This window comes from Aulostomus chinensis, chromosome 6, assembly GCF_037954235.1.
Source record: "Aulostomus chinensis isolate RoL2024-O1b breed Wild chromosome 6, RoL_Achi_v1.0, whole genome shotgun sequence".
Lineage (NCBI taxonomy): Eukaryota > Metazoa > Chordata > Actinopteri > Syngnathiformes > Aulostomidae > Aulostomus > Aulostomus chinensis.
Window position 1 is genome coordinate 4145287 of NC_141325.1, and position 27065 is coordinate 4172351.

A 27065-nucleotide genomic window follows, 5' to 3' on the forward strand; every position below is an offset into this window, starting at 1 on the left:
GTTCTCCAATAAAAGATTTGATGCCTGGATCTTTCTCACAGGAAGTGCTAGTGACATCGACTCACCTTTCTCATCTCAGTAAGAAGTCTGCTGTGAGCCGGGTGTCCCGTCTGCAGCCTGGGCAAGGTGCTGGCACTCTGCCTGACTTGTTCTCCATCTGACCTGGGTAAAAGCTGCAATGTGGTGAAGACTACCTCCCCACTTCCTCTCCCTCTGCACCCGTCCATCCTACGCACGGACAGCCGGGATGTCTCGCCACCCTCCCTCTCAACCCCCCGATCAGATGTGATTGATGAGTGTCTGTTTCCTGTCCCATCCATTCCTATCGCAGACCTGGCCGCAGCGAATGCTGCATCATGCAACGTTCCATCACTCGTGTCTTTTACTCTTTCTTCGTGTCCCTCGTCTTCCTCTGAACCGTCACGCTCTTCATCTGTCTCCTGTTCCTCCGAGACCACGGGTCTCTCCGGGCCTGGAAGCCGTCCGGCCTGTCAGGAGGACAAACAGCATCTTTAAAGCTGGTTGCTTTCGTGACACATGTTTTAACTGTAAAGTCAAAGTTAGTTGACGAGAAAACGGACAAAATATGTGTGTGGCAAAAAAAAAACCCTAAATATATCACCGTGATCAACTGTTCCCAGCTGTGTGATTCATTATAAAGTCTTAAAATCTACATTTTGTCTGTGTACCTTTGGAATTAATGATGATGACTGTGTACGTAAGAAAAACAACGATGATGGATTTTGTCATGATAATACTTAAATGAAAATATTACATATAATCCAGCTAAATACACTCCAGCATAGTGAGCGGTGTTATTACTCCTTGTGGTTACTGGTTACTGGTTACACTTCTATGTTTGTGTGATTATCAGAGTAAAAGAAGAAGAGACAAAGCACACAATGAACTCGTTCAAATATGAATTTAACATAATTCTCATGTCTGCTCTCATTTTCTGTAGATATCGTGATAATACTGCTGTTGAGTTCACTTTTATTTTGTGATGAACATCTGACGACCATTTTGCCTTTACTTTTATCAGTAATACATTTTGAGAGGGATTTTACTGTGAAAACATCGGTCAGGACTTGAGGATCCTCTTGCTTGTTGCCTTTTTTGCCTTTTATAAATTGATCGACGGACCACGTTTGCTTTAAATGTGGTCAGCTAGTGGCTGGAAAAGAGGCTGTTAACCTCCTGGATGCATCTCAGTACCACCAAAAAATGTACTTCAAGTAGCCAAAGTTGTTCTGCCTTGAGAGTTTTTGCCACCAGTAAATTGGATTTTGTTCTGGGTTAAAGGGTCTGGGAACCTTACCATTTTAATTTGAAGGTTCACCGGGGCAAAGCTAGCCGTTTATGGTCAGCTAATTGCCGCAGACTTTGGTGAAAAAAATCAATTTCCACATCCAAAAGTGTGTGTGTTGGCTTTGGAATAGCTTAAATTCATCTTTAATGTGTGTGTGCTTCGTAATCCAAGTTACACAATGAGAAATGTAACTACATTTGCTGGAGAAAATAATGGAATTACTTTTTAAGTAAATACTTCATTACATTTTTTTTAAAAGGAAAGCTGGACGAACTGTGTAATGAAATTAAAGAAGGAGAAAAAGATTTTCTTACATGCAGTAGCTGGAGTGCGCATATGCGAATACATGAGCATGCACATGTCTGCATGTGCAATAGTGAGTATTTCCCTGTTTAAGTTGCCTTCATCAGCGCATAGGATAATTCTAATTGGCTTTATTAGGGGGCTTAAATCTAATACCAGCTCTGTGCTTTGCCTTAGGCTGTGTGTGAGTGTGTGTGTGTGTACTTCTGTTTAATATATGACGCGCCAGATCTTTTACAGAATATAGAATCTACAGTGTGTGTGAATGCAGATGGACTGACACGTCAGCACCATCACAGCGACAGTGTCACGCTACACTCCTGACTCCACAGCAGCGTGGTGCCGTGCATTCCTCCTGTCTGAGAGCAGAAACCCCCATCCGCAGACTCCGTTTGAGGTTCAAGTCCCATGAAGCAGCAGCACTGCAGCACCAGATGTAATGATACAGACTTAAGGCAAAAGAAAAAGTGCATGAAACTGCACTGCAACAGTTGACCCCATTTAAAAACTTGATACCAATTAGAGGGTTCTTGGTGTAAATAATTTAAGAGATGTCTCTGACTGAACACAGAAGTAATTTTAGAGGCATGCGCACATATTTGCATGAATGTGCACAATCTTACACATTAACCTATGAACACACACGCACACAAACTGGCATGCACGCACACACACACACACACACACACACACACACGGATTCCACCATGCTCTGGAAACAGACTTCTTAATGAAGCCTTCCCCAAGTGAAAGTGGAGCAGAAATACATACTGGCCCATTTCTGCCTTCAGTTCACCCTCCTCTCCTCGCTCTCGCTCTCTCTCTCTCTCTCTCTCTCTTCCTCACCTTCTCCAAATCATTTGTTTTATTCATGTTTCGTTGTCTTTCTCTTTTGTCTCAATGAGTTAAATCACAACCCCTAATTTATGGCTACAGGCAAAGACACTTCTACAAACAAACTGGCTGATGAGAGAGGATGACTGAAAACATATGTGCCAGGCGGTGTGTGTAAATTTTAAAATGTCTACTACTGTCTTTTTATCTGTGGTTATTTACATAAGAAATGACAACGTGTGTAAAAGAATGGCTGTGATACAAAATGAAAAAGGCTGCGCACTGGAGCAGAGGCGAGGCGAGACAGAGCGAGGGGTGGAGGTGGGGGGGTGTAAATCCAGTGACACTGAGTGGGGAGTACTCAGGTGTGGTGAGAGGATTATACAAAACCCTGAGTATAAATGACAGTAAACACCTGAATGACAGAGAGACGAGGAGGGGCGGGAGCTCGGGAGTGCGTGGCTCTGGGTGACAGTTTAGTGGTCCTCGCAGATACTTTGAGAGGTGAGTGAAAATATTCCCCACTTTTAAAATATGAGCGCAATAATATTATTCCTGATACATGCACCTATATGCCACGTAATTAACGGAAACAATGAATGAATGTGAGCGCGGAAGATGGCAGTTATAGTGAGCTGTCAAGCACAGATTGAGCTACCCACTATGGAAGTAAGTCAATAAAGGGGCTATAGAGCAAGAAAGGGGAGGTATGTTTATCTTACTTTCACTGTGTTTTCTTTCTCTCTGTGCTCCGTCGGTACGGGATTGCTGACAAGGTCTCTGAAGGGAGCTTCAGTTTCTGGGTGAGCACAATCTCTTTTCCTCTCTCTGCTCCCTGAAACACAAATACATCTCAGCACCTCCAATCAACACTTTCAGGTCCCCTTTGTCTTCTTAAATCCACTCTTTTTGCTTATAGTTCTATGTTTCATGACTTTTTAGTTGCTATGTCACCACTCACTGTGTAGTCAGAGATAGTTTGTTGATTCTATGGCTGTCAGTAAATTTGAGCCCCGACAAGGTACATTTCTGCTGGTATTGTCTGGATGATCCTGCTGTTTTTGTTGACCTGCGTGGTGAAGCTGGATAAACAGCCACTTTTATCGAAGCCATTAGCATGAGTGCCAACACATTTGCCCACTCTAAAGGGAAATGTGCTTTTAACCTTTGGCTTCGGGTTAAATTCGGAATAGAGCGATGCATGGCGATTCCTAGATCTGCTCTTAGTTAAATCCCTCACCTCTAGAGCTATATCCCTGTACAGCGCTGACTCTACATGAAGCATGACCCCGTTTCCCCCACCACGACCCCCTCCTTCCCTTCGCAGCCTTGGAAGATAGAGGAGCACAGGGGAAAGGCATGCCAAGGCAGTAGACACTTTTAAGCAAAGATTAAAGGTTTTTCTTTTTAATCAGTCATTTGGCAGCGATGTTAGCATTTCACCCTGGTGCGGCTAAGGATCAATTTTTAATGCTGCTGTGCAGAGAGCAGACAGGGTGATTGGCAAGAGAGAAGATATTTACAAAGGATCTATTTACAAATTTTCCATAGAAATACACAGAGGGCACAATTGACATCTCTTACAGAATTTGGAATAAGCTCTTTTCCTGTTTTCACTTCATCGAGAGGCATGACCTCCGCGATCCCCTGATGATCGCTGCTTCACGTGTGTGCGAGCGCATGTGTTGAAGTTCACTCGTGTGTCTCACATGTAGGAATAATAAAGGAATCTACACCTCTCCTTTATGTTGCATTGTGTTTCTTTTCTCCATGTTGTGCTGCCAGGGGCTGGGTAACTAGGTCAATCAACCCTGGTGTAAACACACCACAAAAACATGCTAATGACAATGACTTTTTGAATTTATACCCCTCTAATTTCCAAGTCTTCAGCGGCCATATACATATTTAAGTATGGCATATATTTTGAATGTCTAACCTGGAAGTTAAACTCAGTTTCTCTATCTCAGGTCCTCAATAACGTCAGCAGAGGTCATACCGACAGACCTTGACCAAGTAAGACTGATGTCTAATTCCAGTTTCTCCTCTCGGTTTTGCAGGCATCAACGTAGAGAAGGTATTCAGTTCCCTATGTGCATAGGTGCCAAAAAGAGTTGAAGAAGAAAATTCCCAGAGTGCTTTGTGCATTGAGGTAGTGCAACTTTGCAAATGGCTACCAGAACAAGGACAGAGGCCCATAAATTAACATTTTTTTCCACCATTTTTTTTCCCACAAAAATGCATTGTAATATCTGAGTTCATTTCAGAAAAGAATGTTATTCATCTCGTCTTGTTTTGAAATGATTTAAAATAATATAACATATAATTTAAACCTTCAGAAATTTGTGTTTCAACCTCTTCCCAGTTCAGGGCACTCCAGAACCGGGGGTGGGACAAAGTGAAGGTGTTAGGACTGGTCAAATACTGAGAGTTGACTTTATATAAAAATTCATGTGATGGATGATGCTCGACATAGAGGTCAGACACCTTCAGCTCCACATTAGTTGGGATGAGCACGGACCAGACTCGGCTGTGCATCAGCCCTCAAACCCAACCAGGAATTAATCCATCTCGCTCTTCATCCAACTCTCCACTCATCAGTTATCCAACCTTCCATTCATTCTCACACTCAACCAGCCGTCTAGCTGACCAGCCAACGTGCCATTGATCTGATGATTGACCCTGGACTGGGTGGATCAATACTCTCTTAAATGGCATCATTGTAAGCGCTTAGGCACAATGGCCAAGCGTTGTTTGTGCAGTTCATTTCCAAGGTAGTGAGGCTGTGCAGGGCTCTAACCTGAGCCCACTTTCCTTTCTTCTCCACTTACTTACACGACTGCATCAATGAGACAGAAGAGGGCCACTGGAAAAAAAGTATTGAGCTCTGGTTTTCCTGCACACATGTAGCTAAAGGGGCTGGTCTGCGCAAAACTACTTTAAAAACAATAGTTTTAAAAGCCAGACGATTTAGAGGTCTAACTTTACAGAGCTGGACACATGTTTTATAGAAATGTAATTATTGTAAACCATTGGAAAAAAAGTGTATTAAATCAGCAGCGTTCGGTGGACTGCTGTGCACCACTGTGAAGCCTATTGAGCCTTGGTGTGCATACAGAAACCCTGTTGGCACAGAGCTGCTGGGGCCACGTCTTGGCTTTAAATGACTGGGACTCTTGACAAGTCTGGGAGTTCTGTCACGGTGGTTCACAGGTCTTGTTAGCCAATGTGTCGGCAGGGGTGGAAATGACTGTGTGTGAGTGTGTATGTGTGAGGGGAACATTAGACAGCAACTCCTACCTCCACCTCCTCACCTGACACCAGCAATAAAACTAAACAGGCCAAGGTGCTATGCTGTGTGTGCGGACGTGCACACTGCGAAAGGAGCAAGTGTGCTGCACGGTTGTTGCTGCTGTCACCAATTTGCGAGAGCCTCCAGACGGCAGTAGGAGCAAGGTGACGGAGCTGTGGCTTGATAAACACAGAAGCCCCACTTCGATTTCCCATCCAGTCCACTTTGGAAACACATGGCTCTTCCTGGGTGCTCTTGGCCAGGGGGAAAGAGGAGGAAGAGGAGGAGGCTTTGGCGTTGGAGAAAGAAGGAGAGCTTCAAGAGAGACTACTGATGGCTGTGTAGTGAGCAAGAATAGCAGTCAGGAGGAAGGTTGAGAAGGGAAGTGATGAGGGGAGGTAGAGTATCTGGTAGCGACAGGAAGAGGGTGGAAAGAGGTGACAGGTCTGGTAGGATCAAGTGCACTGACTTCCAACGGGATGACAAAGCTTCCAAGCCTCCACAGGCTGACAGCAGAGAGTAAGACAAAAATGAATACTGAAGGAGGAGCTAATTAAAGAAAAATAGATGTGAGCAGACCAAAATTAAACAGCATCAAAAAACAATGATTTTGAGGTAAAAATACAGAGACATTTGATGTGGTTTATCTTTCTATGTTTAGTTCCCTCCACCTTTTTCCTTCTGCCTCAAAAAAACTTGCAAATGTTCCGCCTTTCCATTGACATCAGAAGTCTCAAGACCTGCTCCAGTTGGAGGAGCAGGAGTGTCAGTGAGGGAGGTGGGGCACCAAACTCCCCTCTGCCCCCCTAGAGAGTTAAGGAGATCACATTTTAACCACCCCCACCAAACCCCACCCTGCCGCTCCTCTCCTCCATGCCTTAACACCAACATAAGAGGACAAGTGTGGGCTCTAAGCACCAGTGATCAAACACGAACGGCTGCTGGGTGCGCTCGGCTCAGGACGGTTGGCCTAATAGGATTGGAAGCCCCCAGGTGAGCCAAAGGACACCTCCAATCAGCATGATTAGCCAAAGGCAAAGCAGCGTTTCCAGCTATGGCACTGAGTGATGTACAGTACTAAAAGGATCACAGGGGTTGTGGAGAATTTATTTTTTATTTATAGAATACAAGAAAGTCATGAGGTGTAGTGCCACGGATGACGGTTCATGTCAAAGTTTTGTGTGGGATTGATGGAGTTAGGAACTGCACGCAGTTTTAAAGTGTCAGAATGATCTCGAGATTTTAGCTGTTTGCTAATCATTATTAAGTTTGCTGAGGCGAATTATGTAAGCAGCTGAGGAGTAATCGTGTCTTAAGGCATCTTATAAATGCAGAGTATGTTGTATCCATGTATGCACACAGTTTACTGCTTGCTAAAAATCTCACCATTCACATTTACAGTTTATACACTTCCCGCACGCACGGACAAACACACACATACATAACACGCCCAGATGCACGCTCACACACAGACAGGCTTTTATAAACTCATCACATCTAAAAAACAATTACCAGAGACTGAGCTCATCACTGACTAAGCAAAAGTCATCCAGCGTGTAAAACACACAATATAATTAGCACACATCAAGCTGCTGGGTCCTACTGTGCATTAATGATGCTTCCCTCTGAAGTGAATTATGGTATGATGAGTGAGAAAGTGAGTGAGGAGGGGCTTCGAGGAGGAGCAAGACATCGTTTGGAGAACGGGAAGAGGAGCCCTAGTGGAGGGGAAAGGGGAGAAAAACAAAAGAATCTACACCTGAACTTGGCGCTCCAGTGACCACTGTGATTGGCAACACAACAGTTATTCAGGGATGCATGCACACGGTGGGACGGATGACAGATGACTTACTCGTGGTGAGCGCCATCATATGCCAGGTACCACAGGCCACATCACGCACCTGCAAACATGATTCATATTACTTTAAAGCAGACGTGCATGCGCCGCATTATCAATAACCTACAAAACTGAGGTTGGTGCTGATTAACTAACGGGTCTTACAGCATCACATGATTTGTTTCTAATGAAGATGATAACATGTTGCAAGAAAGTGACAATGTGGTAATGCAATGTTGTTAAATTTGGTCTTAGACAATCTGTGTTGGTTGATGTTTCCAACCCCTGTGAAAAGCCAAACACTTCCAAACACACGCCACATTTGGAGGCCATCTTTGGACGAATCCTTTCAGCAGTGTGTACATGAATGAGACCAGGGCCAGACTGAAGGACAGGCAAACCCAGGACTTCCTAGACTCACACGCCACCCATTCCCCTGGAGGATCTAGAAGAAAACAAACAACACTATCCAAACACAAAATTATTATTTTCCCTGTTGTAACACTTCTGGCTGAAATACGCCATTTTAAAATTTTAACCCTAATTTAGAACCCTACAATCTTTGTCTTGTGACTCCTCGAGGAAACTGAAGGCAGCTTTGGGCTTCCATGGCAGAACAGCATCATGTGTACAGAATGACTATGTTCTCAATCGTCCGCCAACTGCATCATCATAATATCCACAATCTGCCGAGCGACCACCTGACCGCCACACATCAAAGACTGCTGTGTAAATATGACATAAAAGGATAACAGGAAGACACCAAAGAGCTAATCATGTCAGATACTGGGACATAAGAGCTAGCATTAGCGCACGACATAAAAAAACAAAGTTATTTCTGAAGATGAAAAAGAAAGCAAAGTGCATAAACAAATGATGTCCAAGTTGGTCAAATTGAAACCTGAAACTTGCCAAAGAATAAAACATTCTTTTAATTTCTGCACGGGAAAAGCATCACTGCTTCCTGAAGTTTAAAAACGACACATTTTGCCGTGGGAAACAGATGCATTCAGTGGTGGTCGCTCCAGTTGTGTCATATGTACAGTGTAAACTAAAGAACCCGGAGTTGTGATGGGATCACCCAAGATGCATGGTAATACCAGGCCTGAATAGTAATTCACTGACTGACTGACTTACCCTTTAAGAATTTATGCATATCCTGCTAAAACTCACACACTCACAAAATCCAGGGGCTTTCATCTACTTGAGGAGCCTGGAAACATAATTTGGTGAGTCTTTTCTCACACATACCGTTCTGCCTGACAGTGGAACACGCTGGGGTATCCAGATCCTTCTGAGGGCGGGGTGATCATTCACCTGGGATACACAGGGGATGTGACCCCAGAGAAGTAGCTCTCCACCTGCTGGAAATATGAACACATTTACAGATGAATACATTTTAGTGCCTCAGATTTGACTTTTATCTCAATTCTGCAAAGTCAAAAGACCCCTATGAGGATTTGTTGCTCTTCACATATGTTTCTGACCCTCCTCGATGTATCCGCTGATATATTCACAAAGAACCGCTGATACAGTATGACAGTATACACATTTTATGGTATAATACGGCTAAGAGGGAGAGATTAGCTTGCTCCTGCACCTTACAACTCTGATTTCCTCAGAATTCAAGAAGAAATACTGACCCCAAATAGAGCCCGTTAAATGGAAGAGAGAATTACATCCTGTCAGTTTGGTTTCGTTTAGAGGGTGGAGTTGATGTACAGCTCTGTATTGAGTCGGTAACTCTTCTCCCATGAGACACACACACACACACACACACACACACACACACACACACACACACACACACACACACACACACCTTTCTTCATGGTGTGGTAAGTGAAGTGAGCACATTCTCTGTTGTTGCTTATGACACACACACACACACACACACACACACACACACACACACACACTGTATGTAGTCGTACACAACACTCAAGCATCCACTCACTCATGCTACCTCAGTGTGCCTATTTAAGCCTGCCACTAATAAATTTATATTTACTGCCTGCATTGAGGACTTTTAAATTATGGCGTACAATAAACCTGGCACACACATCTCAAAAGCTCTTTCAGGGGATGTTAAAGCAATATAGTAAGCAATTTTCCAAAGTGGATTACAAATTTCACATCCAGGTTTTATTGCACATTACGATAACTTAACCACATCTAAATGTTCCACATAAATGGGAAATATGTGCTGCTTAATATGCTATTTTTCATTTTTTAAGAAGCGTTTTGCAAACCCTGCCAAGCGAGGGAGCATGCTGGTTTGTGTGGTGGGGGAGTCAATAATCTTTATGAGGTGGATTTTAATTACAAGGAGATAACTGAGTATCTTCCTCACGGCAAGCCTCCATCAATCTCTATTCTTCATCAAGCTGTACAGAGCCCTGGCGCGCGCGCGCACACACACACGCGCGCGCACACACACACGCGCACACACACACACACACACACACACACACACACACACACACACACACACACTCACTCACTCACTCACTCACTCACACCCACACATCCTTTCAGGCATGATTGATCAATCAGTCAGCATTGTATTATTTTCATCTCGGCGAAGAAACCTTACAAAAGAATATGAGGCAGGCGTAGCTGGATGCCACACTGACACATACATACATAGTAACACATGCATGCACACATACAGACTGACACGAACACGCAGAAATGTACAGATTCTGGCCCGGTAATCCACCTACAAAGGTTAAAGCTGATGTTTTACCAGAAGATGTCTGTGAGGTCAGATCAATCATGTAGCTACCGATGCCTCGCAAGCAATCCATAAAGGTCGTGTTTTATCACATTTTACAGATCACCTGAAGACGTAACTGTCCCGAATGCAGGTTCTCCAAATAGTCCCGAATGCTCCAAGAATTCAAATGGGACTCTGCATAATGAACCAGCAGCATTTCCCTGTACACAGTGCCAGCAGACATCTCTGTTCAACAATAGGTAATTCTTTTAATGGAAAATTGCAGTACTGCATTCGGCTGTAAATGTGCCCCGAACAAGTACAATGTCTTGTCTCTTTAAGTGGTTGATGATACATTTGTAGTGTAACCACTTTAATTCTATTTTTCTGGCAGCAGACAAGCAGCAATTGAACTAGAAGTCATTGCCTGGCAGTTTTCAATGGTGTAAACATATTAGAACTCAATTGGTGGCAGTTCAGTGAGTCTCTATGGAGCAGAGGGGAGATGAATGAGAGAGGAAATGGGAGAGCAACCGTTTTTTGTTTTTTTTGTGTGTGTGTTTTTTTTTAAATTTAGTTAGCAAATAGAGGTTTGAATTTGGCTTTTTAAGAATTACAGAAAAAAAGCCAGCTAGTGTGTGCCGCTTACCTCCCGGTGCAAAAAATAAGAAGACAGCTACAGTTGCAGTCCGAGATCTTGGGTGGGTAGGTTAGGGCATAGCTGGATAAACAAATCAATTTGTTGTGTACATCATTAACACAAAACTTGGCACTGCACATTTTCATAAGAGATAAAGAAATAATGAGGTTGAATTTGTGCTGGTACCACTTAAGGACACGGGCTCCTTGTTGTGTTAATTAAAACTCAACTGAATGACGTGGATGAAACATTTGTAGGATGACTCAAGTGAGGGATTCTGCTGGGAAAATACAGTTTTCAAGTTAATAAGTTGTTGTAGAGTCAACACAACTTTTAAGGATTATTTTTTTCAGTGTATCACAGTGTGAGATGTGGGCAGTGACTGAAACAATCCAAGGTTTTAGCGTGGTATTTCGCCGTGTTTCTCAGGTGAGAACAGTCGTCCTCCTCACCTGCGACTGCAGCACTGTAGCTGTCTCCTGCTTGTATCTGTTTGACCTCTGCCAGCTGAGAAAAGGAGAGAAGCCGAGGAGTTGAGATGTGAATCCATTCCTCTCCCAGTCCAAGCTGTCCCTACAAGCAAAGTAATGACACAGTGTCAATCACAGGATTAAATCAAAGTTCAATCCCAATTGCTAATAGATTTTTAAATAAAGACGCATGCCTACAGGGTGTTTCAATTTGGAGGGGAGGAATCATTTTCCCGTCTGCGTGGCACCAGAGAGCGACTCGAATCTTGTCTAACTCTCATCTCATCCTAATTTTCCTTGCCGCTTCCAAACACGGTTGCCAAAAAGAACTTTTGGATCACCTCCTAGGTATCGAGTGCATCTGTGCAGCACCCTGTCGTAACATCTTCTGTTACGTATGACACAGTGAAAACGCAATCTCCAGTCGGTCACTGAGTATGAACTCAAGTCTATTCAAACACAAACCTCTCACCCACACAAAAAAGAGACATCTCAGTTTATGTGTGTGTTAAAAATGTTGGTGGGGGTTCACTTTGACTTCTCTCAGCTAACCTGCAGAGAAAAGGGCTTTCCACATTGTGCTCGCATACGCGTCGGCATGCCTTGGCATATGTTTGAAAGCGAGTGCAATATGTGCGGGTTTACATACGAGCCTGTGTGCACGCCATGCAGTAATCTGTGCCTTTAATTGCTTATTCCAATGTGTGCTACTGTGAGGATTTGTAGATGCGCTGCAGCATATGTTCCCGCTGTGAATGTGTGTGTGCGCACGTCTATTTATAGGTGTGAGTGTGTGCGCTTCCATCAGTGTTTACATGCATTTAGGTGCAGTTACTGAGCAGATGTGTCCATACCTCAGTTTGTACCCTTATTTTGTGTATCTGTGTTTATACTTGTGTATATTTGTGTGTGTGTCTCAGTGACTGAGCGCTGTCAGGTGCTGCTCCATGCTGTGCCAGCTGCATCTGGAGCCATCTGCGTCGGGGCTCAGTGGGAGGGGAGAGGATGACTTTAATGTACTTGAACCCCAGACAGACCTTTCCCAGACAGTCGGCAGTAGGAAACCAAGACAACTGGGCCCAGTCAAGCTGAACCGGCTGATCTGGGTGGTGAGCAGGAGACAGACGTTTTGGTTACACCATAACCCTCCAGTCAGACTCACTAGGGAGCCGCCAGCAGTCTGATACACACAAGCACGTGAATCTGCTTCTACAGTGGAATAATGGTGGTTTATGTAAGAGGACTCTTAACTCGGAGGTCAGGGTTTCACCACCTACTTTCTACCTGCAGTGTTACTTTCTTCTCCACGTGTCTGCCTTCCAACAAGTTTGTGTGTTCAAACACTTTGTATTTGTGTATGAATCCAACACACATCGTTTGAACTCTAGTCATGACTACAACAACGTCAAACTCAAAAGAATCTGAAGACTTTCTTTACTCATGACTTCACTTGAACTCAAACCTTGTGACTTGAAAGAGCAGCTGCAGGCACAAGTGTTATAAATATATATATATTTTTATATCAGCTTTTTCATTTTTTTGTTTTACAAAATTCAAACAGAATGTGGTTAAGATCTGTGGTTTGGATTTTATGTAGAGAAAATGTGGAGTTTATGTAGAATAAATTATAGAAAGATATCAAAATGACAGCTGCGCTCAGCGCCTCAACCACACATTCAGCACAGTTTATCACCACCACCAGGAACACACCCGGGCTTAGTAATGATCTTGCAGAAACAATATGATTAGTGAAGCACAAAATCAATTAATGCAGCAGTAGAATCAATAGGTGTCTCTCAGCATATATGTCCTGCAGTTAATTAATAAACAAAAAAGACATGAAGCAACAGAGCATTAGGCTGTGGCAACGACTGTCATCAGTCACAACGTGTGTACTGATGGCATCAGCAGGAATGGGAGAGGAAAACATAGACAGATATAAATGTGAGCAGGCTGAAACACTGACGGAACCCACAGGCTCACACGCGCATAGACTAATGTACAAATGTACTGGTGCCTTTCAGCTCTCTTCTTTACAGACCTGTTGGTTCCTGACATCAATAATAGTCATTTTTCTCTACCGCAGCAGACCGACCACATTAGCAACCATTTGGAACCCACCCAGGGTTCGATGAGGCCTGAACTGTGCTGGAACCAGGCCCAGGGTTCCCACCACCACCAGACTGGCTCCTCTATTATTTAACATGGCTGATGAGTTACACTCATCATTGTAGTACATACAGGATTGCATCGGGCGGGCTGAACAGTCGAATCTCAAAGAACATCTTCTACCCTGGTTTAAACAACACTGGCATATGTGGGATTCTGAGTTTGCATCAAAATGCTTTGTCATGCCAAGCGTTCTGATGCCTTGTGGTCTCATGCACAGCTGCTTATTTTAATTTCCTTTTTATTACTCTCAACTTTTCGGCGCTGGATTTTAAATTTTCTTTTTTTGGTTATGAAGCTTTGCAAGATCCAGCTATACTACATTGTGCAGCGCACATCCAGACCAGTCCAAGCCAGAGTCGTTTTCTGTCCTCATCTTAAGGCTATTTGGAGCTGGCATTCAGAGTCTGGTCTCAGACAGGCTGAACTCTCTGACACAACTTCAGCAGACGGTTGACCTTGTTGTCACACAGCTGACATTTGGAATCCAGACATAGACTGTGGATGTATTTGTCTTCAATCTGCCTCCCTGGATAATCAAATAACACATAATGATAGTGATAACATTGTAATGTGGCTTAAAGGGATTGTTTAAAGCATCGGCTCTTCCGCTTTTTGTTTGACTGACTTGCTTCGTCTGCTGTGTTGTTACCATATTGATTCTGCTGAGGCACATGCTCTCTGACATCATTCAAATTCCTTCTCACCTCAATCATGTGATACAGCACCGGCCGTCCGTCTTCTAGTCTCAATAGTAGCAAAACAATGAGATTTCTATCTGTAATGCTATTACCAGCCGTAATAGGGTTAGAGCTGCCTGGGTTTACTTTGGTAAGGCAGTGGAGAACTTTATTAGGTTTAAGACCTTTTGCTTTTCTACATTTTCTGCTGCTACTGATACATGAGAGCCCCAAAGCCCCAGAGAAAGGAAGGTATCTGCTTAGCGAGGAGAAGTTCAAGATGGCCCCTCATCTCCAGCGACAAATAGAGTGTTATCTCGCAGGAGGTGGAACCTTGCTTATTTTTTCATGTGTTGACGGGAGTGGTTTCGGTGTGGCACGGAGCGGCTGATTACAGGGGGAGTCTTAATCAGCTGGTGCAGTCTGCTCGGGGCCCCTGGGGCCGAGAGTGTGCTACATCCTGTCAGACTGCACAGAGAAACAATCAATCATCAGAACGGCTCCAAGACAGAGGAAAGAGAGAGAAAGAGAGGAGGAAAAGATAGGAGAGATGGAGGAAGAGCAAGTAAAACGTGGTGGGAAAAGAGGGGCAAAGGAACAAGGGTAGAGGAGGAGAGGGAGGAAGGAAAGAGGATGTGAGAGCAGAGAAAGAGACAGCGTCCTTGCTGTGAGACGAACTTATAAAAATGTGAGAACGGCTGTGAAATTCCAGCAAGTCTAGTTAGACTATAAGCCACCTTGCCACGTGGAAGTCACGGTCATGTCAAAGCTCATAATGAGTGAAGTCTAACATTGCCATTGCTCCCCGTCTCTCTAACCTTCACCTAGATTTTTGTTTCTGGTGGAGTGTCATCCTCACTGTCACACTGTAAAAGTTACTTTTGGCTGTAGTTTCAAACGACCTCACAGATAAACACTAAAGCCAGGAGGGTTAAAAAAAGAGGCACGAGAGATGGGAACAGAGAGACGGAGGTGGGCCGATGTTTTACACTCCCTGGCTCTGTCTGAAGGCTGTGTAATGATGCGGCTCTTTAAAGAACGTCTTAAATGAAAGGCCAGAACAATCCTCCGTGACAGGTGGGATCCTTTATCTAACAGGAGAGGAAAGACAGGACAGGGCCAGCGCACGCACACACACACACACGCACACACACGCACACGCACGCACACACACACTTTAGGCGGTACACAGTCAAAGAGCCATACACAGACATAAACTACAGTCAACTACAATGAGAATTTCCTGTTCAGTCCATGTGAAGAAGTGCAGTTGAAATGGACAAAGAGCAGACCCTATAAAGGTGATTTATAGAATTTAAAAAGATGTGCGTCCTTGGCACACTATGAAGGATATTAAGTGCTCAAAGGGAGGGATCGGACACAGATCTCCCTCAAAACCTTTTAATCTCCACTCTGGAAAAATAGATCTTCTCAAACTGTCTAAAAAATGGTAGTGGTTTGTGTGTATTTATGTGTGTGTATGTGCGTGTGTGTGTGTGTGTGAGAGAGAGAGAGAGAGAGAGAGAGACAGAGAGAGCTTATATGATATGAAAAGAGCCTGGACTCCAATGTTGTTCCAACTCTGCCTCAACTAGAAGGGCCAAAAGTGGAAAAAATGTTTGGCTCACCTCTTGCCCCATCCCCCAGGAGAAGACGTTCCCACCATCTGAGAAAAAGAGAGCGAGAAAGACAAAGGCAGAAGACAGTAAACCAACAGACCACAAAAGATTCAAGTGAAGCGACAAAAAAAAAAAAAGAGGGTTAAAATAGAAAAGAAAAAAAAAGCGGTGGGACAGAAAGGAAACGCGCAGCTGACAAAAGTGGCTCAAGCATCATACATCAAGCACTTGTTACCTCTCCTGGTGCTTGTGATTGCACATGACTGCAAACAAGTCAGTGATAAAAATCTGAAGAAAGATGAGACCGATCGGCCTGACTTTAAAGATCATCAATCACGGCCCCGAACGCTCAGATATTATTAGTTCAAGTAAAGCTGCACTCTTCCATTTTATGGACATCATAAAAGACTTTGGGTTGGGGGGGGTGTGTGGGTAGGAAGGAGGAGATCCCCCCAGTGTTTTAACTAGGACTGGGATGGATGTGTTTGAAAAAAGCAGACCGGATGGATGGACAACTCTAATGTAGTAACCCTAACTGAATCACCGACACAGATCTCCCTGGAGAGGAATGTGGGGTGGGAGAGGAAGGCCCCACTTATAATATGTAAGTGGGGTAAGTAAAAGTGTACAGTCAGAAGAGCTGTTCGTGTGTGTGTGTGTGTGTGTGTGTGTGTCTGTGTGTGTGTGTGTGTGTGTGTGTGTGTGTGTGAGTGAGTTGTTAGATCTGTGTGTGTGCTGTACGTGCACAGTATGACCTCTTAAGTATATAGAATTGAAGACCACAGGGCTCATTTATGCACCAAAAATGTGTCGGGAGGAATATTTAGTGATGACATATACAGTTTGCCTGTGCATGCACGCACACACACGCACACACACGCACGCACGCATGCACACACACACACACACACACACACACACACACACACACACACACACTGTTGCTCCTGCATCTGTTAGATAATGTGGTTAAAATCAATTTAAATACATCTTGAATAAATCCTGCTCAAGATGGCAATAACAGGTGCACATGCTGAACTTGGCAGACGAAGCAAAAGTGCATATACATTCTTTACTTAAGTCGAAGTACAGATACTTGTGTAAAAAAAAAAGGAGCGGGTAAAAGTAGTGATTCAGAGTAGAAGGCGTGGATGAGTACTGTGTGTGTGACACGCATCGGTGGACTCGCTGAGGGATCATTTTTATACGTTACATCAAATCAATGTCGATGTGCAGAAGGCACAATAATTCAGGGTAAATACATCTGAACCCCTCTGCTCAGGTGCATTAAAACAAAAAAATAATTAAAATTTTAAAATATAAAGATTATAAAACACCGATAAATGTTGAACTGCAGGGCATGAAAGAACACATTTGTCAGAAAAATGAACACAGGGGCTGAATAATTAATTGAAATGTGATCAAATTTACACCATCGCCGAGTGCAAGATCCAAAAGAAGAATGGATGAAGTATCGTGGCTCTGCCTGAAAATCTCACTTACATCACAACTTCTTTGTTTGGCACGGATCCCTGCAAAATATCCCACACATCAAAAGGTGAATAAAGACACACACAAATGTCAGTTCCTTCAAATATTGTGAATCTCATCTCAGCTGCAAAAGTAATCAGATATGTTTTCCATAAATCGTTTAGGCCTGATGAATACACAAGTACTTTCTCTTGCCACCTCTGGAACTTTGTCACTTCTCCTCGTCTCCTGTTGCTTCACTGGTAAAAATATTCACACCCTCAGGACACATCAATAAAAGTGACGAAACAATAGCAGCATAACATCCAGAGGAGCCAAGTCATCAGCGTTTAGGTGAGAGACATTTAAGGTGGAACTCTATAAAAAAAAAAAATCCATCAACATCAAGACTCTAAAAGTGTCTAGTCAAGGTGTCCATATCAACCGCTTCAGCTGTGAAAGAGCTGGATTTACAACATTCACAGTTAAGAGGAAGTACATTAGGATTCTCTGTACTCTCCGTTGACACATTCAGAGTATATCTTGTACTTTTATAGTTAATTAATGCATTGATAACTACGTGTGTGATAAAGAGCTATCACTGACCACTGGAAGTAAGTTTTTAGTCAGCAGATATATGCGCAATGCACCACCATTATAGTTTGAGGTTATCGCAGCCAACATCTGAGTTCGCCGTTTGTCAGTCCGTGCTCCTCCCAGGACAATCTGTCCATTTTCCGTTGCATTTATTCTCCTAAACTTTCTCTCTGTGTCCCTGCCTGCCAGTGGGGACATAAAGGCGAGTGTGAAGTCCATCACCGCCTGGTGAATAGCTGCCCTTTGTGTCTCTGAACTTAATTCATAGGTTGAAAGGACCCCGGCACTGCCATAGCACCTCTGTGTGCTGCCTGATTCAAAAGAGCATGTATGTCCACTGAGATGTGCCTGAAAGCATTCAATTAAGATACAAAACACTGGACAAATTGACCAGCGAGAAAACTTTTAAATTGATTTTTAGTTTCATACTAGTTGTGGATATAATCAGTAGCCAACAGCAGTCTTGCAGCCACTAAAGTCTGCACGGTTGTCAAGGAAACCTGTTTTTTCATGGTTGCCTTCACCTTATTCAGTATAGACCCCTGTACCCCTCCGCATGCTACCACTTAACAGACTCAAGGCAACATAACTCAGCATTAGAGCCAAACTTCCTTTTCTCTACTTTGGCACCTCTGACACAGAATGGCTGTGATGGGCATCAATAACACTCTCCCTCTCTGTTTCTCTCACTCCTCATCCTTCTCTCTCCTCTCTAGGAGACCTTAGCTCAGCTTGTTAGGCCTGACACTGGCACACTAGTGAACAAAAGGACTGCACGGCTTAGGGCTGCCCTGGAATGTCAGCGGGTTCACATTTCACATGCAGATGCGTGACCCCGGAGCCCTTTAGAGGGAAGGTGCGCTTTAACCTCACAGAGAAGCACGAGGAGGGGAGTTAGGGGGTAGGGGGCACCTTAAGAGGAATCCAGCATGGGGGAGGGGTGAAAAATAAGAATGTCTGAGTTTTCACGGCTTGCATCTGCTTTTACAACAGTACAAGTTTGTCTACCTCTCTCCCTTAGCTCTACTGTATGGCTTTAAACCTCACTCACATACCTAAAAGAATCTTGTAATTGTCGATATTCAGAAAACTTGTTGGAGCTGTCTCCTTTATGTGTGGTCTGTGATGCGCCCACTCTCTTCCCTCTACTTCCAAACACATAAAAGCATCAACTTTTAAAGTGCATACTTAGGATTTTCCCCAAATGATTGAAAAGCACAATGGGAGGGGTTATGTAAGGCAAAAAGTGCTGTGAGCTCCGCAAAAGAAACCAAAGTTACTGTCATCTGCTCTCTGAAGGCCCAGCCAGGCACAGTATCAACTCAAGGGCTTCACACTTCTTCAACTTGTTCTCCTTCCCTCGCTGCTCTCCTCACTCTCTATCCTTGTTTGCCTCTCACTCTATCCTCATGGTTGAAACTTCAAAGACAACAAGATCTTCTGCGAAAGCATGAAAAATTCAAGCGCAATTGTTTGTTTTGACCCCCAAAGCCCGCAGCTACAACCCTCCACCTCCAACTTGCAAGTCCTGCAAATATCTACCGGGAGGACCAACGCAGAGCTGACTTGTTTCCTGCCAGCCTGCGACCCTCATTCTTTCATCTAACTTTTGTAGTGTACAGGTTGAATATATATATTTATCCCTGGCCTGCAGAGAATTTGCTGTACTGCAATTTGGATGACTCCTCATCATGGTGGTTTTATTTGTTTGTACTGAACCAGAGACAGTCAGAGCCGGTGATCCAGAATCAGAGCTGGGAACTATAGAAGTTACACATGCGGGAGAGTAGCCAGGCAGCAACTCCAGTAATAAATCACCGCTGAACCATCAGAGACGGATACCTAACAGGAACGGACTGATCGGCTACCATGACAACAAGGCTGATCCCTCTTTTAGTCACACTTTCCACTAGAAAAGAGTTATTTATCAAGTTTGTCTGCACTGGTTTTTAACCTAATTGTGACAGAGCATTTACATTTTGCTCTTATTTGATACAATCGGTTTGTTTTTCACTGGATTTTTATCAAGAAATAACAATGCCATTGATGGGATTGTTTGGCACATTTTTTTGGCTTTTTTTATTTTTTATTTTTTTGTTCTACAAATTTAGTAAAGTAATCCTCAAGTCGTCACTGCCTCTTCAGGCACACAGCATATCAACGTAATGCTAGCATCGGATCTGGGTTCAGTATAAGCCGATGCCTCCAGTCCCGAGGTGAGTATTGGTTCTTGACTGAAGCAATCGCACAGTGAAAAATACTTGTCCTTTAAGGTTTAGTTTATTGTCACGATCCAAGTTATCGGATCTTACCGGGGTCCTTGACAACGTCAGTTTACAACAGAAAAGGAAGCGTTAAAAAACAAGCAAGCAAATGCATCAATCAGAGTGAATCTAGAGATGTCTAAAAAGACAAGAGGAAATAGAGAAGCAACAACATCTGGACCTCCGCTCAGACCAGTGATGACGTCAGTAACCCTTCATAATTTCTTCTAATTCCTCTTGAAAATGTAAAGAAAACCAAAACAAAACGTCAAGCAGTTTGACCTCCTCATTATCACATTTTCTTTCATGTTTCCACCTCCACGCGACCAGTGATGCAGAGACCGTGCACTTGCAGCGAGAGCGCCTTATAAATACGTGAGAAAGGCGATGACATTCCAGCGCTTCTTGTCACACTAAAAGCCACCTTTGCTATGTGGAAGCCAGGGGTCCTGGTCAAAGCTCCTGATAAGTGCCAAACATTCTCCTTCTTCCCTGTACGAGAACACATCAAACCAACTCTAAAAACTCAATATGTGACAACCAGTCGCCAGTCACTGCGCTCAAATACGGAGGACTATATCATCAGTCAACAAATTATAACATGCCAACACTGTGTTGATTAGGTTTAGGCATTATAATGTAATATCATAATTCTTATATATCGTCATTACAACCTACTCTGGCTCTGCAGCTGCCAGCCTGAGAATGCCCCCTGATTTAGCCCTCATGCATTTTATACAGCAGGGTGAAGAGGAGCATCTGCACCTTGAGGAGGCTGCATGTGCAGAAGGGACTCAGCAGCATCAACTTTTCCAATACATATTATATATTTCACTACGAAAATGAAAATAAGAATCAATACCACATAAAGCTGAGTACAAATGCAGAGTGAACACACACACACACACACACACACACTCACACACAAACACGCAGAGTTCTGCTTCCACGCTGACTTCTGCTTGGCCTCTGTAGGTGTGTGAGTGGAGGACTGCAGTCATGATTTCTTTTGGAGTACAAAAGGGCCTCATCTATCAGCAGTTTTGTTGCCTCCAGCCGGGCCTTGGTCTGCCATAACAGGGTAACAGAGACTATAAAACCTTATAAAAAAATACAGCACATACTACACAGCAATGCTAATATTTTACCTGAGATGACAATAACACAGAATCAGATGAGACCACAGACCGTTAGTCATCTGAAAGAAGAACTGTGCTTTGATCAGGGCGGTATGGTTGACTTTGGAAGCAGCACCAAGGCGTGAAATATGACGTCTTATATCCACAGACATGATTTCCACCACTGTGCATCATTACTTAAAGGATTGAATCATTTATTACACTTTGAGCGTCTTACTAAGAGGGGTGGAACCAGACGTTCAATTACATTCACCATGTTGTAAACCTGTCATCAGACCGCCGTCACAATCACCTTCATGATTATGGTCATTCTCAATGTTTATTTGAGCTTGTATTATGCCGAGACAATCTATATTCATGCGCTTGATTGTTTATCTGTGTAGTCAACGCTGTGTGTGAGCGAGGGTGTGCTCTGTGTTAAGCAGTTCTGCCCTCTAATAGTTGAGACATCTATAGCATCCAGCGAAAGGCCAGGGGAGCAAGGGAGCAATCCATAGACCTGCGTAGCCATGGCAACTAAACAAGGAATAGGCTAGATGTCAGGCGAGCATGGCTAAATTACCCATTAGAGAAAGCAGGAAGGGGAGAAAGGGAATACTGGTCAGGGCACAAGAGGCTAATGGGGAGATAAGATGGCCAACATATAGACTACGCACACACATGCACACACACACACACACACAAATGTACACATTCAAAAAGAATGGAAAAGGGACAAGGGGTGTCAAATAAGAGCACTGGTGGAAACAGAAATAAAGAAATACAATTAAATGTGCACATACATGCAACTACGCATGCACCCAAATTAAAAGACACACATGAACACACACACACACACACACACTCACACTCACACATACAAAGGACACAAAGGGAAGACAAAATGGTTTTAATAAAGACACCCTCTTGGAGAGGTTGCTAGTGAATGTGAGGAAGATGTATTTATAGGAATCCTCCTGTGAGATCATCTCTGCTCAGTCTCACGTTCATGCATGAGCGAGAGTGAGAGAGAGAGAGAGAAAGAGTATTATTGCCTGTTTCCTTCATCCTAATCCTTGATGCATGGTCTATTACTTTGGTCTACACTAATGAATAAAAGAATAAAGAAAGACTATAAGTAACAAAATCACTGCAGGTATGACAAGGTAAAGAGATATGGGTCTGGTGGTTTGCCCCTGCTGCTTTAATTCAGTGTAATTCTGTGCACAGACATACACACACACTTTTAAGTGTCCTCACACTGTGATCAACACACCCTGTGCACGTGCACACACACACACACACTGTGCACACACACAAATCACTGCCACGCGCGCAGACTAACACACAACCCCTCCACACACAGAGTCAGGCTCCTCCTGACTTTAATGCTGCACATTCATTTGCATGCGCCATAATTAGCGTCAGGCACACAGAGGCTGGTCCTGGGGGAGCTCTGTGATAACCACTTCCCCTTCTATTAGGGCTCTCATTCCAAGAGTGTCAGACATTGCACATCTTCATTGTGGGGCCTGCAGCACATCAGCTCGGTGGAAACCTCTGCTGCTGTAGCTACTGCTGGAGCGCGCAGGAGGAGAGGCAAGACGACGGGGACGAGGGGCTGCGGGACTCAGAGCAGGGTGGGGGTGGATGGAGGTGGCAAGGAAAGAGAGCAGAAAGATAGAAAGTCTGGAAAGGGAAGAGAGACAAAGCGCATGGCAAAGGTGGTTGTGCAGCAGACAGACAGAGGGATAGGCTGGACAGAGGTAATGAATGCAGTTATTAAATTGTTTCAGCTGCAAAGAGGTCTATTCTCATGCCATTATAAAGGAAACAATTTATCCCCACTGATCGGCCCTGTCTCCTTTCTCCTCGCTCACTTTGATCTGCCAGCATATTGCCTTGATGTGTCCTATTCAATAGCGAATCTGGGGCAATTTTAATGCTTTTGTACCTCGCCACCGCTCCACTTCTCCCTCCCTGTTTAAAAATAGCTGTTAATTATAAGTGCAGTTTAAATGTCTCTAGTGACCCAGAAATGCAGGTTGGAGTGAGAAGAAGGGATTGAGCATCTCCAAGTTTAAAAAGAGTGAGACACTATTTCTTTCCCTTCTCTTCATGCATTCTTCAATCTCTCCTTTCTCCTCTCACCCCCTCCCACTTCTTTGTCTTCTCCATTCTCCCCTCCTCCCTCGATTCTACTTCTCCATTGCTTTAGTGTTTCTCCACATTTCTTTTTCTCTATCTCTCACTCTCTGTCTCCTCTGTGCCGTTTGTTCATCTCGGCGGGAGTGAGCAGGGCTAGAGGATAGGGGATTCGGTTCTTTCTCTCCAACACACCAGAGAACTGCAGCGAGACATCGGAGACCATGACTGTGAAACCGCTTCAGTCTGCAGATTGTATGTGCGTCACACCGAGTCTTTGTATCTCTCTCCTCAAACTTCCTCCTCTTATGGAGCCGCAGGAGTGGGATGTTGAAAGGAAAGGCATGTGAAGGTGCGCAAGGTAGCGCAGTGCGAGGCAGAGGCGCTGAGTATACCTGTGGGGAAGAGAAAGGGCTGTGTGGGGACCTGAGGTGTGCACCTGGGGGGTGCAGCGTTATAAATAAAGCATTAGCCTCTTGAAGGGAACAGAGATGTGAGGGGCTGTCTCTGCAGCTCTCTTTTTCCTACTAACTCTAACTAACAGTTAACCCGCAGGCATGTACTTGTACTCCTTTCATCGCTGAGGAGGTACGTGTAACACTACAAAAAAGTCACTAAGAGGAAAACTGTGGGACTTTCTACTGTCAAAATCTGGGCATTTGTCTTTACTTTGGGGAACTTTGGAGGGGAACTTTCATCATACTGAAAGTGGCTGGCATTGTTGACTATAATAAATCTGAAATTTGATAATTTGTGCTCAGTGGTAACCTGATACACAGTATTTGTCATAGTTCTTATTTTTCTCTGAAATAAAGTTTAAATAGAGACACATTTTTTTGGTAAGCCAGGATGAGACCCGAGTAAACTAATCTTTTTGGTGTTGCCCCTTGCACCCGTCGCACAGCTGACTGCACCTGGAGACCGCAGCCATATCGGCCCAGCTCAGAGGACACTTCATTTATAGGTTACTAATCTGGGAAGTTCTAATCTGTAAATATATTCCTAATTTGACCAATGTCTTTAGTGTCTCACTTCCTGCTCTGTGTCCTGTTTTGACTTATTTTGCAGCTGCAACTCAAAGGCCGATGTTGAAAGTTTTTGAAGATGGTGCTCAGTGTTAAGAATTATGCTTCAAGTACAAGTACCACAGACAGAGTTTGTTACACCATGATGTCACTCAGTATGAGTGTTTTGGATCATAACGCTACTGAAACCACAACTGTAACAAGTTCTCAAAAACACCTCTACAAACTTCTTTCACGTTTTTAAACTTCTTCCAGCTGACATCTTGCAGCTCATGTCGCCAGTGAGCCGGCCCTGTGTGAACGAACGGGAAGCAGTGACAGAGAAAGCTAATGCTGAACAGATCGTCCTCTGCTCCTAAAGTCAGAGTCTCGTGTAGAAACATGAAATCGATGCACGAATAAGAGATCACATTTTTATTCACGTTCTCATTTTTGTCATCATAGAACGCAAGAGAGATGTCATTTAAAAGTGGGCCAGATCATGTGCAACATTGATGGTGTGACAAAGTGTTCGGCTCCATGTTCTCATGCTGTGTTCAGGCATCGTACTGTCCTGACCTCTCACTGTGTTCCGTTTGATGAATACACAGGTAGGAGAGGTTGGAGCACAGCAGCCAACCTGTTACCGGACGTTCCTGATAACTGAACGATGAATACATTTTTAATTAAATGCGCTTCTAAACAATCAGACGTGACATATAGAACTCAGATGCTGTTGGTTCACATGTTATATGCTCGCTTCATTCTTCATGCACATCCTAGTGCAAACAATGACGTGAAACTGATTCGCAACACTTGGGGAAAGAAAATGAGAATACTAAGGATATTGTGAAAATTGCTCTAAGCCAATTAACTACTCAGCTCCCCCCACAAACACTCTTATCTCACATTCTTTCTTGCTATTCTGAAGGTGTGTTTATGCTCCTAAATGTGTCACTAACCATTGCTACGAATCCCTCTGCACTATTTGACTGAGGGAATTGATACTGCATTTTCTGAGTGACTACAAGGCTAAAAGAAATGCTGAGATCTCCATTTACTTGTTGGGTCTTGCTGGGTTTATGAATGCAACTATACTAGAGTCCCTATAGGTGGGGATGTGCTAGGCTCAGCACACTGTAACCTGCACTATTGGCCCAAACGAAAAAAAACCAAAACCAAAACCAAAAACAATATGACCTCTGTGTGGGTGTTTGACCTCTCTACTGGCCACCCATGCAAAGATTTACAGTGCTAGTATCAGTAGCTCTCGTCTGGCCTGACAGATGAGTGAGCAGAGGCGAAACTGCATTCAGCGCTCAGTGGAGGCAGGCGAGCACTTGATGGATAAATGAGAACAACGTATTCGTTTGTCCACAGGCATGGAAGCATTGACAGATCTCATAAAACACGGTGTTAATGCTTTCCTCAGAAAGACTGGGATGACGGTACATAAAATGCTATCTATTAGCAGTTTGGGATGCCTCTTTAAACATCACCATCACCTGAGGATACGACACTTTCTTCTATAAATGTCCACTTGACAGGTTTAACATGTCTCTGTTTCAAAAGCAAGGCCAAGAGTGGAGGTGGAAGCATGCATACGTAAACAATACAGCAGTGTTCCTCAAGGCTTCCTGCACAGGAGTATGATATCTGATATTATTAAGTCTGATTTTATCAAACGTATCATGAAAGTAATCATCTTCAATCATTTTATCATGTGAAATTGGATTGGATTAATCTTGCATTGTGGTAATCCACTCTGAGTAGTCTGGAGACACGTGAAGCAAACTTTCATCGACATCTTTGGAATGATGTGAAAAAACACACCTTTGTAATGACAACCTCAACCTGAAGCTGGCATCAACCGATAATTACGAATTCATTCACAGCATCTTTAACATCTCAACGATGGCGGAGACATTTTACCTCCGACCTGAGAGTGAAAGAAAGATAAACAAGGGAAAAGAGAAAGGAAAGAGATGAGCAAAGATGACAGTGTAGAGATGGGAGCCTGAGATACGAGTTAATGACCTTGATAAGACCAGGGACACAGAGGGCCCGAGGAGAAGACGTGATGCGTTGCCGTGACAGCAGTGTGGTAGTGCTGGTGACAAGAGGAGATGAAGAGCCTGCACTTCTTGGCTGGTGTTACACATTAGCGTTGTTGTTAGCCAGGGGCATCACGGGGGATTTTGTGTGTGTGTGTGTGTGTGTGTGTGCGCGCGCGCGCTAACCGAGCGAGGTACGAAGACATCCCGGCCGAGGCCTTGCATGGTGACAGAGGCTGATACCAATCTAATGAGATAAGAAACGTATGCAAATGAACCTGGCCACAGTTCACACTAATCAGCTTAACGCCCCGATAGATATCAGCTATCAGTCACATTGTGTGTACACACACACACACACGCACGCACACACACACACACACAGAACGCACACACACACACACGCTCTCAGAAGTTAAAACAATCAGTGGGGGGATTTGCCGTGCCATGTGTAAATACCCAAATACACGCCAACAGACCTTCTCAAACATACAGAACATCAACAATCACGAGTCAAACTGTTCTTCACACCTGTAAACTCCCG

At 43.8% G+C, this 27065-nt stretch overlaps 1 protein-coding gene across 7 annotated transcripts in view; it reads right to left on the reverse strand.

Annotated features, from left to right (window-relative positions):
• Positions 1 to 27065, reverse strand: part of LOC147259758 (uncharacterized) — a 298413-nt gene that overhangs the window by 1624 nt on the left and 269724 nt on the right. For 4 of the 7 annotated variants that reach the window (XM_086205918.1, XM_086205922.1, XM_086205921.1 and 1 more), the window contains 6 exons: positions 15879 to 15916; positions 11384 to 11504; positions 8824 to 8936; positions 7588 to 7636; positions 3169 to 3281; positions 66 to 488 (listed from right to left, as the gene is read on the reverse strand). In XM_086205918.1, coding sequence (XP_086062044.1) covers positions 66 to 488; positions 3169 to 3281; positions 7588 to 7636; positions 8824 to 8936; positions 11384 to 11504; positions 15879 to 15916 — 857 coding nt within the window. Of the gene's footprint in view, positions 1 to 65; positions 489 to 3168; positions 3282 to 6914; positions 7454 to 7587; positions 7637 to 8823; positions 8937 to 11383; positions 11505 to 15878; positions 15917 to 27065 lie in introns of those variants that run through there. The other 3 variants (XM_086205919.1, XM_086205924.1, XM_086205923.1) reach the window with 3 other exon arrangements.